General features: G+C 42.4%; 1 protein-coding gene across 2 annotated transcripts; it reads right to left on the reverse strand.

The window, feature by feature from the left end:
* Positions 1 to 4,135: 4,135 nt before the first annotated feature.
* On the reverse strand, positions 4,136 to 18,247 carry LIPA (lipase A, lysosomal acid type). Of its 2 annotated transcripts, none has more exons than XM_059821569.1 (9): positions 18,122 to 18,247; positions 16,226 to 16,346; positions 12,197 to 12,296; positions 11,694 to 11,803; positions 10,923 to 11,059; positions 9,310 to 9,456; positions 8,043 to 8,114; positions 6,899 to 6,970; positions 4,136 to 6,120 (listed from the first exon to the last, which is right to left on the reverse strand). In XM_059821569.1, exons 1-9 carry the CDS (start codon positions 18,224 to 18,226, stop codon positions 5,887 to 5,889), a joined length of 1,098 nt encoding a protein of 365 aa, XP_059677552.1. In that variant the 5' UTR covers positions 18,227 to 18,247; the 3' UTR covers positions 4,136 to 5,886. The 2 variants fall into 2 exon arrangements, with proteins under 2 accessions (XP_059677552.1, XP_059677551.1); XM_059821568.1 differs by having other exon boundaries at positions 12,197 to 12,395.
* Between the last annotated feature and the right edge of the window lie 2,275 nt (positions 18,248 to 20,522).

Here is a 20,522-nt window from a genome sequence, read left to right on the forward strand (position 1 = left end):
GACAGAAATTGCTCAACTGCCCTAAAGACACTCCTCCAACTAATCCCTAACAGCCATGCAAACTCTCGAGAAGTTTTAGAACCTATAAGCTAAAATTTAAATAGGCATTTTGCCTGCAGATTAGGTCATAGAAAAATATTCCTAAGACCCTTAAGGAAAAATAATGGTATTCTGCAGTCTTATTACTAGTATATCCTGCCACATAAAGCCCAAGCAAGGTGCAAGGCGAGCAGAACTTACCTGGGAACCTGGCGCAGCCCCGAGCCGGGCTCTGCAGGCCGCAGGGCCAGGCTGCGCCCCGCACCCCATCTGCGGGCGCTCTGGAAGCTGCGCTCTGCTGGCAAGGCTTACCCTGGCTGGGTACCGTGTCGGGTGCAGCAAGTGGGTGTGCTCAGAAAAATGAATCCTCATGCATCAGAGAGGGCAAACCCTTATTCTCCAGAAACTGAGTTCAAGCCATTTGGCTTAGCCACCAAAAAGCACTTAGCACATATTTCCGCTCCGCTAACTTAGGTTTCTTTGTCAGCGCAAGGTACAATGTGAAGAAAAGATGAAATACGCACAAATCCTTTCTGTACTTAATTCAGCAATGCACCCCCAGCTTTTTTCGCTCAACTTACTTACGATGCTGCCAAACTTCCCCATGTGTTACAAGACTCTCAATGGGTCTTTCAAAAAATCAAGACTCCTGCTACAGAGTTTAGGTTGAAGGGCACATAGTTTGGAATGAGGCCCCGCAAAGGGTCTTAAATAGATTCCACATGAGCACAAACGCAAGCACCTACCCCAGGCTGCACTGTTAGGTACAAGCTATAAGGTAAACAGCAAAACACTAAGTGGGTAGGAAAATGAGGAAAAGTTAGCCGGAGGGAAAACCAGGATCAACATACTGAAACTGATGTCACAGCAGCAGAGGCAAAATTTCTTTTTCCCTCCTCCTCTTCTCCCCCTCTGTATGGTAGGATTATTGTTGTACCAGAGTAAGGCAACATCCCGGTGCATGCTGAGCCTTCTGCCAGAAAAAGGGTGCTGGGGAAGAGGATTGATAACTTGTTCAGGACAGCAGCAGGGAAGCGGAATAGTAACCAGAGCAAAGGAAGGCACTTTAAAAGAAATTGCTACCATGCTGGAAAACTGCAATAAATCTGAGGTTCTCACATCCTAACTCACCTCACTCCAAGAGCCTGAGCGCAAGGAGACACACTGTTCAGCAGTACTCATGGCAGCTCTGCGCGGGTGCGGGTCTAAGCACGCTCTTTACGCTCCCCCCGTGCCGCGCTGCAGCGGCCTCTCCGCGTGCAACAGCACCCCCCAGTGCCGAACCCGCCGCCAACAGCTCTGCTCTGCTCCCCACAGCCCCGCTCGCCAGCGGCCTGCCTCGGCCGCTGCTGCTGCTGCCAGAACTGCTTTCAAAGTGCGTGCTTGCTTTCTGCTAACGTTGCAGTCATCACGAAGTAGTTCTTAGACTTCGGTAAAATTTTCAGGGATGACAAAATACACACTTTTGCAGCAGGACAAAAAGTTGGTAGGCATAGATCTGTCACAGGCCATATCTGTGTAACAGGTTGGGAGGGGGAGAGGGAGCTTTGCATATTTACATCTTTTCAACCTATAGTCTCCTTATGTTTAGGTATACTGACATTCGAGTCCAGGATCTGAATCCAAAGAAGGGACACAAGCCTCTACTCCTCGCATCCCAGGTAAGCACCTTGAACCCTTAGCCCATGGGTATGCCGAGTACTTGAGGATGAAGAACACGCATTCCTCTTCAGCTTTGATGAAAAACTTTAGCCTAAACACAAAATACTTTTCTTAATGGAACTAACATATTTTCTTAATCAAAATATTTTCATACCAACACTCCACCTCCCCAACCAATCTTCACTGAAAGCCTCTCTATCCAGCACGGAAAGCTTACTCAAAGGTCTTTTTAATTAATTCCAAATAAATGGCTGCGGATGGAAGGCTGCCAGTGAAGTAAATTGTTAATTCTCAAGCTTTACCTTATCAGGACCGGTTTTCAAAATAATAACCATCAGGAGAAGATCCTAAAATTCTTTCATTCAAGTTTCTAATTCAGTAGTGAGAAATTGATTCGCATCCTCTACAACTACACACATTCTTCATTTCTGGAGGCGTCAGAATGCAATACAGACACTTTTCAGCTCAGTATCCTCAGAAAATAAGACTTAGGCAGTCATGTTACAGGTGTGGCTACTGTCCATCCAACCTTCATGGATTTTTATTTCATTGATCATTTCAATGATTTTGTTCATATGAAGTTGTTTGAAAATAGGCTGCTGGAGAAGAGAGGCCATTACTAGCATGCTCATGATGAGCAATGCTGCAGCATGAGTTTGTGTTTTATAAGACATCAAAGAAAGGGAGAAGACATTATAAATGCTTTAATTATAGGGAAATCTTCCACAAAGAGACATGTTTTATTATATATCAGAAAACCTATTCTGCCTTCAAGGTCTCTTTCTCATATCTTACGGATTAAAGCCATTTGTAACTTTTCATGATATTAAAGTATTCATGCTTCCTCTTTTTTTGTATGGCACATTCACCATAAAGAGTATTTTATAGAAAACTGGTTTGTTTTGTTCCCAAGCTGACAAAACTGTTTCTCTTACAGGGCCCAAGGGAGTAGGAGCTCTGTTTTACCACCCTGTCCTATGCTGAGGAACTTCTATGTTGTTTGAGTTGATGTGTAAACTTTTGTCAGTGTTATCACTAGCTACAGGCTCACTAAATAGTGTAAAAATGCTCTGCATTGAGCTAGTACATCATTCAGTATGCACCACTGACATACACACGCTCTACCATCCTTAGGCCTTCCTTCTTCATGAAATAAACAGTGTGAATATACTTGCAGGTGACTATAAAAAAATCCTTTTCAAGTTCCAAGCGCAACATGTGGACAAAAACACGTGCCTTTATGTAAGGCACAAAAACACTGTAAGCCCTCATATGCCCAATTGTGTTTTACATCCCTAAGTCAAAGCCCTGGATTGTGCATTCACTTCAGATGCCCACAGGTCTGTAAGCCTGGCAATCCATCAGCTGAACAGGGACTACGTTCTTCTGGCTTTCTAGCATAGTTTGATCACATCACTAAATGCTGAGACTAAGTCAGCAGAAGGTGCCCAATGCCCTCTGTTATGCTAGTACACTTTTATATTATCCAAAGCTGACGTTCAGCCAACCTTCAACATCATATATATATACCCTTAAAACACAAAGATATCTACAGAACAGGCTCTAAGTATGTTAAGATCTGCTTTGAAAAATGTACCATTCATCACTGCTCATTCTTTCTAGACCAAGCTTCTCACTCTCCTCCTCTATGTTCAAGGTGTCTTACTTTGCACGTTTCTTTCCACTGACACTTCTCCAAGTTTGTTTCACACAGTGCTTGTAACTTTAGCAAGCCAGGGAAAGCACAGCAGCTCACAATTCCCATAACCATCCCTGCTCCAGCGAAGCACAGAAGCTCCATAATGGCTTTTGTGTAAAGCTTCCACTATTCTGGCTTTATTTCCAGGCACGCAGAGGATTCATCAGCTGACAAAGCTGGTAACACATAGGATTTAATACACCCTGCTATCTTGACTGCACATCTACTGTATTCAGAATGTACAGAAAGGTACAGCTTAAGCATATTTATTATTCAAGATGACAAATGTCAAATGTCAAAAGCTGGGTCAAACATACTATGGCAAAGATTAGTTCCCTGTCTTACTGTGTGGTAAACGATATTTATGAGATTACCAGACAGTCCGTTAAGCAATCTAGTTACCCAAGGTTTAAGAATGTGATACAAGAAGCTTTCCACCATGTGGTTTGAAAGGAGCCTCACCTGGAAGCTTAGAAAACGACTCCATCTTGTGAGCAGTTATTTACAATTGGTACCTTACTTAAAAGTCTCAGAGAAGTCCCCCAAAGCAACATGAATGGCCTTTTAGGCTTAGGAAAAGCCTCTTTCAGGACAAAAGTAAAATGGAAGCTTACTTGGCTATTTTACTTTTTTATTGTACTTGTTCTACGGATGAATAGCTGTGAAAAACAGACTTGGCTTTCTGGATTCTGTCCCAAAGATTCACATGCATTCGTGAAACAACAGGAAGTGAAACACAACACATCGTTCCAAACTCCAAGCAGGTCTCGTGTTTATTGAAATAGCTCAATCTTAATAAACATGATGCACACGGCTCTTGCTGTATCACATACCCTCACAACTCCTCAGCTAGCCACTTTGGATTCCTACAGAAACTTTCTTTCAGCACAGCAAGGTGAAGCAAATATGGCTACTACAAACACAAAGCAAACTTTGAGGTCCTGCTAGGAATCGCAACAGAAATATCATGAACCACTCTTTCCTTAAACACAGCCTGAGGATTCCCTGAGTCTGAATTAGGAATGAAAAAACCCAAACAAAAAAAACCTCATTTATGGCTTATGCATCTTTTTGCAGTCTTTCTTTTATAAAAAAAGTTTGCCTCAGTTTAAAATGCACTGTTTTCTACACCATGTAGAAAAGGCTTTTTATCCTTTTGGGATTACTGACAGAAATCTGGGTTGAATCCAACCATGGCACAGAAATTATAATCTGGACTGAGGCAACTGACTCTGGAGATTGTTCATACATCTGTATTTGGCATGGAACTTTTGTGCAATTCAGAGGAGCCAAAGTCCTCTGCATAGTCAATGGAAACAGCAAGGCACCTACACTACAGGCAATCACAGCTCCAAAGTCAGACCCCTGAAGCAGATGTGAATCCTCTCCCCCCATTAGATAGGGGCTTAGCCCCATTTGGAAGTGGAAACTGAGACAAACGGAAACTGCCATTAATACTGCCAGGCTTCATCAGGGCATTGTACAGTGCCTGAACACAATGGTGGCAAGCACCACATAAGCAGCGAAGAAGTAAACAGGTCTTCAAAGCAGAAGATGATTAAGGGGAAAAACCCACACAAATTAAGTCATTCAAGCTATAGAATTAATGCTTTGGCTCTTCCCTTGCCAGTAGTATACTGGGGGAGCTTGTTTTCTAGTGGTCAGTGCAAAGAAAACAAAACACAAGTATGTTACATCATTCTCCTTGAAAGCCATAACCTATTGACAAAGCTAGCTGAAAGTGGCATTTCTTTTAACCGCTTCTCTTGTTCCAGGAATCTGCAAGGGCAAATAACGATCCTTATGCATAGCTGGTACGTGAAACATGAAAAGCTTAAGGGACACCATTAAATCAAGAAAAATACAGCAATGAATTAGTCCCAAAATAGGAGATTTCAAATGACAGTGGTGATCTTCTCTGGCTTCATGACAGTTTTTACAGGCAATATTGAAAAAAAAGTAATCTGATGCAGCTAGCTTGTATGTGATGGCTAAAATAATAACACGGCAAAAAGTCACTAAGTGCTTTTTAAAGTACCAGCACCAAATGGGTCACTGCAGTACAAGGAGTACTTCTGAAAGGTACTCATAAATGGCAATGTACTAAGAAATGGCAGTGTTTTATGCACAGTGAAATACTTACTGTTTTAATCGTCAAGCACCTGCGGTGCTGAATGGACTAACTTGTCTTTAAGACATATCACTAAATTTATATGCACACAACATACTCCTTTTGTGCAAAGTCACACTGCTGGTTTTTGAGTACCATGCCACTGTGTGCAAAATCAGCAGGATACAATGAGAATTTCTGCAGGAGAGACAAATAATACTGAGAAAAACAAACGAAATACAAATCCAATTCAGTAGTCATTGCTGGCATTTTAAAAATGCATCATAAATAAACAATGTAGCATTATTGCCAGAAAAGCATATCTTCCAAAAAGACGAATTCCTGGTGAACTAATACTCTAAAATACCATGCCAGTTTAGAGATACTTCCTAATCATGTTAATTATTTCATTATACATGCGGTAAGGTGCATCAAGGCCCCAGATGAAATCCAAATGTTCCCATTCTGGAATGTTTTTGTGGTAAACCATGTTTGTGATCTGAGTGAGCAGCATAGCAACATCCTTTGGGTCTGCCAGCCAGTCCTGTCCACCAGTCCACACCGCGGTTGGTACAGTCATCTCTTTTATTTTGTAGAAAGGGGGGGTAGACTGAGGAGCAGGAAAGTGAAAACAAAAGCATTAGAAAGAACAAGTCTTCAGTGTGATACTACACTGCAGCGTAACATGCTAGCAAATGCAAGAAGAGTGTGTCAGATTCTCGTTTTCTCTTCCTTTCTTGGGCAGCTAGAGATGGAGATGGAGTCCTGACTCAACAGAAAATGTAACTCTAAGGGTCCTGCAATATTATAGCACGTGTAGCAGTAAAGATGTGGTCTGAGGAGTTTACAAAAGAGCAGGGTAGCAGAACTCTCAGAGAATGCATCCCATTCAAATTTTTTCTAAACCCTAATCAAATACTAAAAGTGATTGCTACTCTGAAAGTATGATACTGCAATCTTTCCCAGTCACTAAAGTGACAAGGGGCAAAATATTTTCAGTATTGCACAAATCCATTTAGAAACAAACATGCATGGAGATTAAACAGGCTGAAGATAAGCAATACACATGAATTGACAGTCTATGCCTTATTGTAAGAAGTGCAGTCGGATCTCATGATCTAGGCAGGTAGGACCACCCTCAAGAAACAGTGTGCCATCACAACTTCGTATCCAAGCGCAGGCTCCATACTGACTTAGGACTACCTCAGAGCTCTATAGTCCTGTCTGTCTTTTGTTTTTGTTTTTTTGGCAAAGGCAGATCTCCAGTTGTTTACTGGGCAACACTAGTGGCTCTTTAGCATGCAGCATAAACACAGCACCCAGAGAAGTGCCCAAGGACTTTTTTTGTGACACTCAAGAATTATAACATATCCATAAAAGCTGTCTACCTGGTTGTAGTGAGCCATATTTGCAGCCTTGCTTCCCCAGTCATAAGCTTTGAATTCCCCAGTCTTCACAGCCTAGAAATAAACAAATATTCACACATACAAAGAAGAACTGCAACACTTCTATTGCAGGAATAAAAAAGTATAGGTCATCTGGAGAATTGGCAAAGGCAACTGACACAAGAAACAGTGAAATGCGAAGTATTAACAAGGACAAGTGTCACTGCTTTGCCCAGTGTCACAGGAGTGGGAAACATTAACATTCAATACCATTAGACTTTGTCCCTTAAGATTTCACACTCTTTCATAGCAACGGTAGGAAAGATTAAGGAAAACAGTTTAGTGTATCCAAAGCCAGGATGTGGCAGCTCCACAGTTACTTCTGAAATATTAAACTTGCTCTCTAAATGTATATGAACTCAGCATGGAGCTTTCTTAGAGAGTCTACTCTCTATGATTTACCACCTATTGTTTTTCAGAAACAGAAGTCTATATAAAAGGGATCTGGAAAAAAAAAAGTCTTCACAAATTTATTTCCAAGCCAACACTTGAACAGCTATGTACAGCAGAACACATTGCTTCTGAATAGATGACCAAGTCCAGTTACAAGATCACAAGTAGCACTGACCACTGCTTCCATGGCAAATTTCTTCTCCTATCTATTAGCCTGCTGAGCAAGCTTCAGGCACAATAGCATCACAGGCATGAAATTGTGCACTGAGGTGAAATTCAAAATACACTAATAAAATAGAAAATTAAGCCAAACAGAATAGAACAGAACAGAAAGCCTGCTGCTTTTCACTGGCTAAAAATATAACTTGTAATCAAAACAGGGTTTGCTGAATGGGGAGCAAATACTTGTTGCAGCATCTCTGAGTTAAGTTATTCCGTTGTATTGTTTGTTGGCCTGAAGTACTTACAGTTAGCCTATCTTCAAAGAATAGGGGAGAGGGGTGAGCCACAATAAGTCAGTATCATCAAAGCAGCTGCAGTGAACAATTGCCGTTCTGACAATTGGCAGTTCCAGAGTTTCACTTGGGCTATGCTACACATATATTTTGGCATTTTATTCCATTTAAATATCAGAGACATCAATATTCTACAAACAAGCTAGAGTCACGGACATTTTAGATTCTGGAAACTCTACCTGGCTCCAGTGGATCACGTTTTGTACAGATGTCCCTGCAGGGCAGTGTGTTGAATACACATCCACTCGGCTCTGCAACAAGACAATTAATACAGTTTACTCCTCACAGTGCAGCAGTGCAACCATTATTGCTTTTTGAACAACTAATAGAAAATTTTCCATTCCTCCTAAAACTTTTATAAACAAGTTAACTAGAGCCATATATACAGATGAGGTAAAAGGTTCAAATGTTTTGGGGATTACTTACAATTAACTGCAGAACTTTAAAGCTGAACTTCAAACCTGATAATGATAGCCCTTAAGCATTTTCTACATATTCAGAATACCTTCCAAAAAGTGCTAGTATTGTAAGAATTGGAGGCACATTAACTAATATTTAGATGGACCTCCAGAGAAACCTTGCATTACTCTACGTCTAAACTAGTAGCTGTCAGTCCAAAGTGATTCAGAACTTCATACACTTTGAGTTTAGAAGTACAAAATACCCAAGGGAAACTTAAATCCTGGCAGAAAAAAAAAATATTATTCACCATTAAAACCATGAAAACTGTATTTGCTGAGCAAGAAAACATCAAAAAACTGCTTTTTCACCAATATTTTGTACATTTTTGCACACAGAATGCTGAAAAAAATAACACTAATTCTAGCTCACTCCAATAAAAAAATCCTCAGCTTTCATCCACCTGTGGGTAAACTGATACCAGCTTCTACTGATTGCAGGGAGTTAGAAACTCTTTAAGAAGCATTATGAAAAAAGGCGGTCTCACGCCAGTTGCTGTTAACTAGCTTTTTGATAACAAAACAAGTCCTATGAACAAATCCTTTGGAACTAGAACCACAGATGAAGCCATCAGCAGGGTCAGAAATTGGTCCCCGAGAAAATAATTGCACATGTCCACCAAGAGACCAGAAAACTTCAACGGTTCTCTTGAAAATGGTTGAAAACTGTAACTTTATTCCTCACTTCCTTGCAAAAGGAATTAAATACTTGCACCATCATATTAATTCACTTGTCTTACCCACTTCCCCAACACATCTAAAATAATGTATTTTAGCTTTCCAGTTACATTTTAAAAGGTTAATTCTATCCATCCAAGCTGGGCAACTATATCTATACTGAGGAAAGATATTCATCCAAACTCAGTATGATGAAGGCGGCATTATTTTTTTTCTAATTACATGTAAAGAACAATCAGTACAGTGATACCCAGTCAATACTGTGTTAGAGTTCACAATAACTCAGCTATTAAAAGTCACCGAAACATACCATATTCAAGTTTCTCTCATTAAAACCACACAGAAGAAAGAATATGTTGCCGCAAAGGTCATCAAGTATTCTGTGGGTGCAAACATGGGTAGCAAGCCACTTCAGCAAAGAATTCTGAGGGAGGAATTGTTTCTTTCCAAACATGTCCTATAAAATAACAAACACATAGGACAAACATGTAATTGCACAGAATGACCTGCTTTTAGTTTTTATACTACAACATTCTTGAGACAATTATTTCCATTTGCACTCATGACAGGTGTGTCGTATGAAAATGATTTATCTCCTTATCAACCTTGTTTACAGTCCAATGGGAAGGTCACAGTTAGTGCTTCTGCTACAAATGATGCAGTCCATTACCCCCACAATAAGTACATGGGAACTGGGACCCTCATTAAAGAATTCCAAACCTAACCTCAAATTCTAATCAGTGGTAAATTCAGTATTTTACAGGAGTACTACACAGCTTCTTGTCATCAGAATTGTTTAAGGCTAAAATATTTTAAAGCTGCATCTGCTAATGTTAAATGGCTTTGTACTTGCAACTTCCTCTCTTCAAACCATGTAAGAAAAACAAGTTGCATGCGCTGTGGTGGCTACTTCCTCTTGATAAGTAGTTTTAAAACATCCAGGGATTTGAAAATGGCCCACTGAGCACTTCCTTAGAAAGTGACACAGCTTTTTTAAAGATATGCCTGACCATGGTTTTGTGGCTGTTATGTACTTCTGCGCTCCAGGGTCTTTTTGCAAGTCACCATGAGAATCAAGTTCCTCAGCACAACACGAACATCTGCACAGGGCACTGATCAGCTACTATCCTCATTAGACAAAGCTCATTACACGAGGAACGGGAGACCACAATTGTTAGTGTCACTTTTATGTATCTGCCTTTGGAGCAGGGAACTGATAATGCAAACAGACACGCATTAAATCTGTACAAGGTACGTTAGAGAAGGGTTTATCTCACAGAACAAACAGCTCTGTGTGGGAATCTCCATGGGTGGTGGAAAGAAAAGTGATGGTTAAAAATGACACATAGCAGGGTGTTCACCATGTCTGACTTCGGGCACTTACTGCAGCCTGCCAGTCCGCCTACATTACCTTTGATGTTCATGGGGAAAGGTAAACTCCTCCAGAGGATGATTCACAGTATCTAAATAAAGCTGCTGCTCTTAATCATCCTCTGAAGGATCCTCTTCTAATACCAAATGGTTAATTGTGAAATAAGTCTGTTAAAGTTCATGACAATTCAAAAGCATTCTGTATAAAGCTATCATATGACTCTTCTAAAACAGACCAACTATTTAACTAATCATGTGATTTCTGTAGCGTAAATTCTAGAGACATGTAAATGGAAAAACATAATTTTATTCCATCCATTAAGTTGTACTTGTAAAACACAACTTTAAACCGATGTAAATTGTCTCATTAGACAGCAGTAAAACCAGAGAAGCCACTGCTTACTTCCATAGCATTATTATGGAAAAGCTGGCCCAGTATTCTTGTCAAACATGTTAATCTAATCACAGCTATTAACATTCTTTGCTATGCTGTTTTCAACTGGAAAGGGGGACACCTCATTTGGCTTAAAACATTTACACTCAAATACAAACCTTGAGTAGCAGGTCAGGAAACACTCCCAATTTTGCCAGAGGGCTAGTGGCAAACTTGACTGTAGCTACTGGTGCCAAGGCAAAGAACATTTTGATTTTCTTAGCCAGCTGTGGCAAAGTTGAAAAAGCAATGAAAGCTGTAAATAATATGAGAATAATTAACAAACCTCACTGACACAAGTTAGATGAGAATTTACCTGGCAGTGATTCCATAAAATCTAAGATATGTTGAATGTGCACAAGTATTTTTAGATTAATAGTTTGATTGTTGTCTCTAGGATCAGTTTAGATATTTTAAATTAATCTAGTCACTATGGAACACAAATTAAATGAGGCAAATCAGAAGGATTTGTTTTCTTTTGAAAAACAAGTTTGTGCTAACTAACCCAACACTCTTTCAGCTCTTTCTGCAGGTCTAAAAGCACCTGAGCCAGGCCTTACGTATAGCAAAATATTCTGGAAATGGTAATCTTTATTCTACATGTCTGATGATTCTAATTTTATTATGCACAGTTCATCACTTTATTTTAATAGAAACTGTACTGGTGGCTACCTGTGACTTCAATTTATCATTTCAACAGCTTCCCACTTTAAGTAAACACAGAAAGATTAAGCCTTTTCTTTTTAATGTTGATGCATATTCCAGGAGGCAGCTATAAAGCACAAGCAGTAGTTTTCAAAAGCCCTATTTTTTCATCATTAAACCACATATGTGGAACTTGATATAATTTCAAACACAATGTATTCTAACGAATGCATCTCTTCACATACCCATTGTGGTGCCCTGTGAATGGCCAACATAAAATACTTGTTCCTGACCAGTCATCTTCAAAATAAAGTCCACTGAGGCTGGAATGTCATACTTAGCCATTTCATCAAAGCTACAAAGCAAAGATAAAAAGTCAGTTGTGTAAGTGAAGTTATCAGTGTGGAACAGCAGCACAGAGCTTTTCTGCACTGCGGATCAGTTGTCTAGAAAAGCTTCCTTTGGATGAAGCAGAACACTCTGGTGACTGAGTCTTCACACCAAGCACCAGTGAAAGCAATTAAAGTTCTACTGATCACATATGAAGGCTGTCTCAGGACACTATACTGACCATAAAACTCCCCTTTACTGCCCCTACATATGTGACAGCACACTTAACTAGAAAAAAAAAAAAATCTTGTACATTCACAGTGTGACTGAACTGAGATGATGGGCAAAAAGAGGAAGAGAAGCCTGCTCGCAAACAGCGTGTGTAGCTTCCCTAGTTTCTCCAGCAAGATGAGGATACCTGAAAACCCAGAATTCTTCTTGCTTCACTGTGAAGTGTGTATGTTTCCTGGACCAGGTGTTCCCTCTGCTGTTTCCCAGCCATACATCATAGCCAGCGTCTGCCAGCATAAAGCCGAGGCTGTTGTAATCCAAGTTTGTGATCCAATTGCTGGCATCTGCAAGCAAACCATGCTGCAGAAACACAGCAGGCCTTGGACCTGAAAAACAAAGCATTTATCATAGCTTCCTGTTCATCTGGAATTGAATGCCTATGAATAATTCCAGTGAGTTATTGAAAGTCTGCTTTAGATTTGCATTTTGAATACTTAATCTACTTAACCTACTGAAATTAGCAATTTGTATAGTATTTGTAGTGCCATGAAATCACGTTTCCATAAAAAGCTACTTTTCGTCATTAAGAATTTTAAACTAGCAACTTGTTAGTTTCCTAACTAGAGCAAAAGACTCCTTGAAGTTCAAAACAGACAGCAAATGTGCAATAAGCAAACATGAGAAAAGCAGGAGCTACAAGAAAAATACAAGTAGCCCTTACAACTGTTTCAAGCTCATAAATACCCAGCAAAGTGGCCCAAACACACAAGCAGCTAAACTACTTATGACCCTTGCCCTGTCCCTAAACCTGGGGAAGGCATTCCCATATATGTGCTACTAAGATCTTTGCTTTTCAGTTAAGACAATGCCAAACTAGGGTGCTGAGCTGTGGAACTCTCTGCAGCTGGTACTGATACTATCTCTATGCAACTCCCTTCCATTACCAAAGCTCTGGCAGAACCCGAAGAGCAGTAGCCAACAAGGGAATCCTGGTTTCAAAGGATTTTCTCCCCTTGACTTAAGTAGTTAAAAGAACCACAGTCAAGACCCAGGTTGAATTTAGGAAGCCTTTCTCCTGACTTCCCCATCCTGAAAAGGGAAACGACACCTTTATGTGGAATCAGATTTAAAAAATTGAAGGTTCCTGCTTCTACACAAAGAAAAGAGATTAACATGTAATCCTTTAGGAAGAACATGACCTTCAGAAAATCAAAAGACCTGTCTCTGGATCTGGCAGTAGCACAGGTGTTTGGGGGTTTTTTTCTGCTTCAATAACTGAAATCTGATAACACAGTAACTTCAGCTCAATGTCAGAGATTACTCAGGAGTTTACCTCCTCCAATGACGCATCATTCTACTACAATAATAACTCACAGAGTATTTCCTCCATTGATAATTTAGACTTGGACCTTTCAGCAGAAACAGCCAAATCACAACTGTTTCAGTCACCTACACCCCGCATTCCCGGTCATGTCCATAAATGTTTGCTGTGAGTTCCAAAATGAAAATTAGCAATATTCTTCCCTCCTGGCAACCTTTATACCTGTGACAAGGAATCTTGTCAGCGCCTGCTTTTCCCATTTTGTTAAAAAAACATGTTGTGGCATACTGTCCCTGCAACCAGAGCAAATCTCCAGCATTGCCAAACTGGCACTGGAGACAGTACAGTTCAACACAACTGTTTACTCTGCTGCAGTAATATTCATTGCCTTACAGTGTGCAGGATTTTCAAGCCTAACATTAAATTTGTTTTCACTAATGTTCACTTTTAGCTTTGGTACCTTCTTCCCTTTTACTAAACTCAGATCAACCAACTTCTGATTTTTCGAAGAACAGGCTCTCCTCAAACTGCTACTTGCATATTTCATAACATAGGAAGGGGAAAACCATTTAACTGCTTTAATGCTTTAATTCTGTTCTCCTGTTAGCCTCCAATTTCTGCCAGTTCCTTTTTCACTTTACCAAGCAGTCGCCAGATCTGCACATGAATTGCACAATCATATGACAAACTGACTTGGACAACAGTAATTTTGTATCACCTCTGAGCCTAAAAACCCCAGAGGGGGAATAAGAAAGGTAGGCCCTTAAACTACCCTTTACACTATAGAACATTTTGTTCTCTTCACTGCACCCCCAACAAGTTGAAGACAGACTTATTTCCATGCCCTACACCCATGCTATGCAGTTGTTTTAGATTTTTAGTTAATACTAAAACCAAAAATCATTGATGTTTTGCTTTTAGGTTCTCTGGACATTTTCACTGTTTATTTTTTTTCAGCTGAAGAACTGTAGGTTTTTTCCCAAAACATCATGTGATACATAATTCCAAGGGATCCTATTCACAGTATGCAGGTATTGCAAAAGAAGAATTATGGCATATATACGCTAAGTCAGCGGTAACACATCATTGGTATCTTTCTGAGAAAAGATACCAAGTCTATAAAAACTTAAGATCAACATGAACTTTGAAATCTTCATTCTTCTAGGAGATCATACTTCCCCAAATGTGCTCAGTAATCCTTGTTTTTAAAATTAAAGCACTTTGCAAAACATGAACTTGGGGTCGAGGGTGTGGCAAGGGGAATGTGGAGAATTCCCACAGGTCAGGAAACTTCTGTTTGCTTATGTCATCGATGAAGGATTCGACAAAATCAACAGACACAAAGGCAGCCTGTCTTTTTCCTGTGGGCTTCTCTGAAATTCTTAAGTACAAAGACACCTGCCAGGTTTGACTGGCCTCATCGATGCACTGGTCTTTACACACGCACCTTGTGAGAGACAGCGGACAGTGCAAACATCCTAACTCATACAAAACCAACAGATAAGGTCAGGAAGACTGCTGCTTGGCCTTTGGTAGAGGAGAGGGTTTTTCCACAGGTCTTGTTCACACCCAAGGCTATAGGACAATCACTGATTTCTTTTGTGAGCTCCACATTTTTACCTCTCATCCTAGTTCTTTTCAGTCCAAAGGGTTCTGAGGCAGTCCTTAGAATATGTAGTTTCTATGCAAACAAGCTGCGGTTGTATGCATGTGATTGTCTGTAGGATCTTTTACAAGGGGTGGTGACAAGACTGATACCAAATTCAGACATTGCTGTTCAAATACACTGTTAATTCTGTATGCAATGTACAAGAATAGCAAGTCAAATGCTATGTGTCTCTCCTCTTCCACATATATTTGTCTCATCTTTAAAGCATTCAATCATTCAGTCCTTGCAAAAGTCTTTGCCTATATCACTCCCTCAAGTTTCAGCTTACATTCCCCCTATTCTTCCTCTCCCCCACCTCCTCACCTGTACACCCTCTGTATCCCTTCCATGGTTTTATACCACCTCTCACAGTAATTCTTAGAGCTTGTAACCGTGCTCTGGTGGCACATGCCAATGCTCCTCCCAGTCCCCCATCAAATCACATCCGTAAAACAATCTGGTCTGGGCTGACTGTTGTCAACTACCTGTTATATATCCTAATTTGTAACATATCTTTAAATGTATTGTACTCAAGATGTTCTGAAGGGTTTTTGTCTTATTATATTGTTTTACCTATTTAAGCAGCTGTGTAAAATATGACACCCCAGTAGTATGCAGTATTGGTCTGGCTTGTACCTTACTGCAAAAGGTGCTTCAGAGAGGTTAAAATTAACAAATGAATTCTTATTTTATGCAGAAATCAGGCAGTAATTATTCTGTGAAGATTCTAGTGGGAACTCTTGTAGTTTAGTTATATTTCACCAAAAGAGGCATGTGAACTGCCCCTACTTCTGAAAACGGTCAGGCATTTCTAACAATCTTATCTGTTACAAAGAAGCATTTTTAAAAACGGGGTTTGAAATAACCCAACAATGTTACAATCAATCTCTTTTCAAGAGGCTTCATTACTTAAAAAAAACCAACAAATCTCAACCCTTATTTCACACTTCCTAGAAAATCCAGGTCTCTCAGCCCCTCAAAAAATCAAACCATGAAGGGCTTGTATTAATGTCACAGAAAGGCAACGCCAGGAAAATATAGCGTTCTAACTCCTTCTCCCTTTGTTTATTCAAGTCAGTCTACATCTGCCTCATCTATTTTGGCCATAACATTCACCAATAAAACACTCTAACTGCATAGGTTATATAGTCTTTAATCTTTTTCTGGATTATTACAGGAGCAAAAGCTTTATAAACCAAAAAGCTTTTTCATGGCTTCCCATTTTCCCAAGCAGACATAAATCTTACCTTTGCTCCTCTCATGGCCTTTTCTTCCATAAGGAATTCTGTTAACGGAGAGGATGTAACCATCTTCTGTTGTCACTTCATACTCCTCACTAGGGTATCCCCTGAAGGTAATAATTTGACTCTGAAGAAAGAAAAGAAACCGCCCTGGAGTCAGACTGCCAGCCTGCTCAATTCCTTAACATGTGCAAAGTGCTCTGGGTTCCTTCCAAAGACGGCAATGTGAAATTAAAGGATGTGGCAGCAATGTGCCAAACCACCCACCTATTCGATGCAGACAGGTTTTCTTATGAGACTTATCAGAGTCAGGAACTAGCAGAGCACAAACCTTATCCTAGGAATTTGGGAGGACTCCCCAGCCTGTCCCCATTCACTGTCATATTAGTTACTCACACACTGCTTACAGTAAGAAAGGAGACTGACATGTCGAAAAGGAGATTATGATAACAGGGCAAAACACCGAGATGCAGATTTGGCGGACAAAAATTAAAACTGTCTGCTCTCGAGGAAAGCAGTATCTTCCAGTAACAAACAAGTAAGGACAGCAAAAAGCCATTGGCACCACAGCAGCATATGGAAGAAGAGAAGGAGGGAAGAGTTCGTATCTCCTGAAGGGAATGTTTCTTTAAAAACATTTCAGATGTACATCTGAACTTTATGACGAATTCTGTTATAAAGAGGACACAATCATATTTAGGCAACGTGCTGAAATGAACCACAAACACAGCAGCTTTAAAACACTAAGGTCATACGCTTGACATGTGCGAGCTAACATTGCCACCTCAGCTCGTAGTTCCATGTGCCATTTCTTACTCACCTTTCTCCTCAAACCTTATGTCTGTTGCAGAGCTTTTAAGTGACTTTGCTGACAAGCCAAACAAGAAAATAATAATAGAGAATCTCACACTCGTTTAACACTATGATTTCATTAGTAGGTTTATCTCCCATCTCTTATGTCTCGGGCTTTATGTTATTTTTCATGTGATGCAACTCCATTGGGACAGAGAATTTGCTATTTAATTGGGTTTATGACACCAACCATGCCTTCAGAAAATCTAAGGAATGCAAGACATGATCGGAGTTCTACTCTTAGGCTGCTGGGCAACGAAGAGAAGGAGCATTTAATTAAACATGCTACTTCTTTTAAATATATCTTTAATCATCCACAGTGACATTAACATTCCAAAATGATTTTAAAGCTAAATTCCATTCAAATGCTACTAGCCTTAGACTAAATTACTATTTTCAGTCCTCGAAATGATATTTGGAAGATACTGATGACTCAAGCACTTCTTTTCTTATAGACCTTAAGCATTTCTAGCTTGAAGCATCTTCTTGCACATGTGAAAAAATGGCACTGTTTAGATGGGGCAGAGGAAAGAGCAACTAATACCATTTCTAACAACAAGTATTTTCTGGAGTTGGCTATTGCAGGAGAAGGAGAATAAAGTTAAGAGAGTAAATGCCAAATGGGAAGAAAAGCAGTTGTGGGTAAGAACACGGGGGCATCACGCCTGCAGCACATAAGTATGCTTCATAAACATGCACTTTTCCAGCAGTTAAGAAAGAGAGTGTCCCGACTCTAGCAAGAAACACAGGTCTGGATCAGAAAATACGTGAGAACGATCAGCCACAGGCAACAAGGGACCAAGAAGGACCTGGAAGAAGGAGAAGAGAAAGACGACGTACAAGCAGAGAGCCGCAGGCTGACCGCTGACCAGTGGCTGAAGTCTCCCGGGGCTTTCACCGCGGCTGCCGAGGGCGGGAGGCGCCCGTGGAGCCGTAAAGGGGCCGCACGCCGCCCAGACCCCTCTGCCCCTCTCCTCGCCCCGTTACAACCCCGCGGCCGCTCCCGCTGGCAAGCCTCGGGCACTTTTCCCTCACCGCCGCGCCACTCACGATGTTCATGTTCGTTTCGGGGTCCACATTCCTCCTCCCTCTGGCGAACGCGCCCGAACCGGCGATGCTCTGCAGCAGGAAAGCGGCGACCACCAGGCCACGCATCCTGGACCTGCGGGAAGGAGGCGGGAGGCCCCGGCTCGCCGCGGCGAAGCAGAACCCGGCGCTGGGGCGGCAGCGAGCGGGCCCCGCCGCGACTTATGCGCCGCCTCCGCCGAGCCCGGCGACCGGCACGGGACCGCGTGACAGGGGCGGGGGCGGCCGCCCGGCTGACAGGGCTGGGGCGGGGGCGGCCGCGGTCCTGTCAGCGGCAGGGAGGCAGCCGCGGGCCGGGAGCGTTGCCCAGCCCCGAGGGACTGAACGAGCGCGGCCGGCCCCGCCGCACGGCGCTGCCGGGCTGGGCGCCCGGGTGTGTCCCGCACCCCCTCGCGCCTCCCCCTTCGGGTGACTACGGCCCAGCGGAGCCACCCGGCGGCGGGGCGGCCCGCCCTCCGCGGAGAGCTGCTGCCGCGCCGGGACCGGCCTGCGCCCCCGCCCGCCGCTCGCCGCGCGGATGAGCGCGGCGCGGCGGGAGGAGGGCGCTAGGCCGGCGGCGGCGCTCAGGCCATGCGGCGCGGCCTATCGGCGGCGGCAGGGGCCGCCCGGCCCACCCCGCCCGGCCCCGCGGGGCGGGAGGCCGCCCGGGGCGGTGGCCGCAGAGCCCCGCGCAGCCCCCCGCCGCGGGCCGCTGTCGCTTCTCCCTGCCGCCGGCGCCCCTCGCCCGGCGGCGGGCCGGGGGTGCGCGTCCTTGGGCTGCCTGAGCCGGCGTGATTCAGCGTTTCTCAAGTAATACTGGTGTAGATCCCCCCCGCCCCGCCGGGCTCCTTTCTCAGAAATCCCTCAGCCCCGAGAACGGTGCCCATGATGTTTGCTTCCCAGCCCTCCTCGCCTTCTGCATCTGCTCCTCATCTGAAGCTTCCAGAATCCTCACAGTGCCGCCCCGCGAGGGTGTTTTTTATTTTCTGCCCCGATCCCGCCGCAGAGCCCGCAGCAGTCTCCGGGGGGAAAGCAGCAGCAAGGAGAGGGTGAGGCCTCGCCCGCCACGGCCTCTCCGCGCAGCGGACGCGCCCCGGGGCTGCCTCCCCAGCGTGCGGAACACCGGCACCATGGGAAGAGCCGGGCCTTTGTAAGGGCTATAAAGCGTTGTCAGCAATCACTCTTACTCTTACACGAATAGATCACGTATCCATCATCTTTGAGCATAGCCTAAATATATAAAATCCGATACAAGTGGGCTTAAGTTACATGCAGGCACACGGTTCCAGCAGGATTATCATCAGCTTGCTGCAAACCTGGTTTATCTTCGTGCTCTGAGGCAACTAAATGGCACTCTATTGCATATCTATAATTTCCCAGAGAAGCGTGTCTGTGGTCAGGGGACGTGTGACCAGGCTTGCAAAAACCTGGACCAAATTCAGTCCTGTAATATAAATACTCATGTTACTACGTCCATAGTAATATCTTCAGACTAGTACAGAAACCTGATATAAAATACACAGTGGTAGAGCAGGAATGTGTCAAGAACAGAAATGTTTCTGTTTATTTAGAAAACATTTAGATTTTAATTGAAAAATCATTGAAGTTTTCGTAGCATCCCCTTGTTTTGATACATGGATGCATCACTCAATACAAGTGACACTATGCAACCCTTTGCACTCCTGGATTCCATTTCTTAGGGTCATTTTGTTTTAAAGAACTTGGGTAGCAAAAATATTGCTCAGTGATTCACTTGAGGTTTCTGTGAAATTAATTACAGGGTACTCCTTCCCCCTAGGGGAAAACCCGAGTTATAAAATGCCACAACTGGTGCTGTCAAACATAGTCATTATATGCTAAACTAGGCTAAATTGATACCAGCATAAAATAGGATATTTAAAGTGGATTCTGTCATTTACCATGGTATAGTTCATTTACAATATTTTAATAATGAAAACTGCATTTCAAACAATTGTTTGGCTGGGCTAATGCTACCAGGGGAGAATTCTTTGTCAGCAGGTATCCACTTCAGCTCCAAGGAAACGGACAGATAGGATTTTTCTTCCTAAAATGTATAGATATTTTTGAAGGCATTCCCTAATCTTGCGTATGTATAGAACACTCAAGTAAACAAAGTCTTTGTATTAAATATGAATGCAGTTGTTGTTTCCAGCCCATTTCTGCACAAGTGTTTTCCAAGAAGCTCTTGCATTTGCTGCTATGCAATGCAGCTCTCCCTGATACCAGTCAGCCCAACTGCAGCTTTCCCCGAAGTGAAAGCAGCAGGGCTGTGGACGTATTTCTGAATTTTCCTGTGCTGTGCCAAGTGAGTTACAAAGATGGCTGCAGAAAGGCATTGCATAACTATTCTCTTACTTTCACTTTA

The sequence above is a fragment of the Gavia stellata genome, chromosome 9 (assembly GCF_030936135.1).
Source record: "Gavia stellata isolate bGavSte3 chromosome 9, bGavSte3.hap2, whole genome shotgun sequence".
NCBI lineage: Eukaryota > Metazoa > Chordata > Aves > Gaviiformes > Gaviidae > Gavia > Gavia stellata.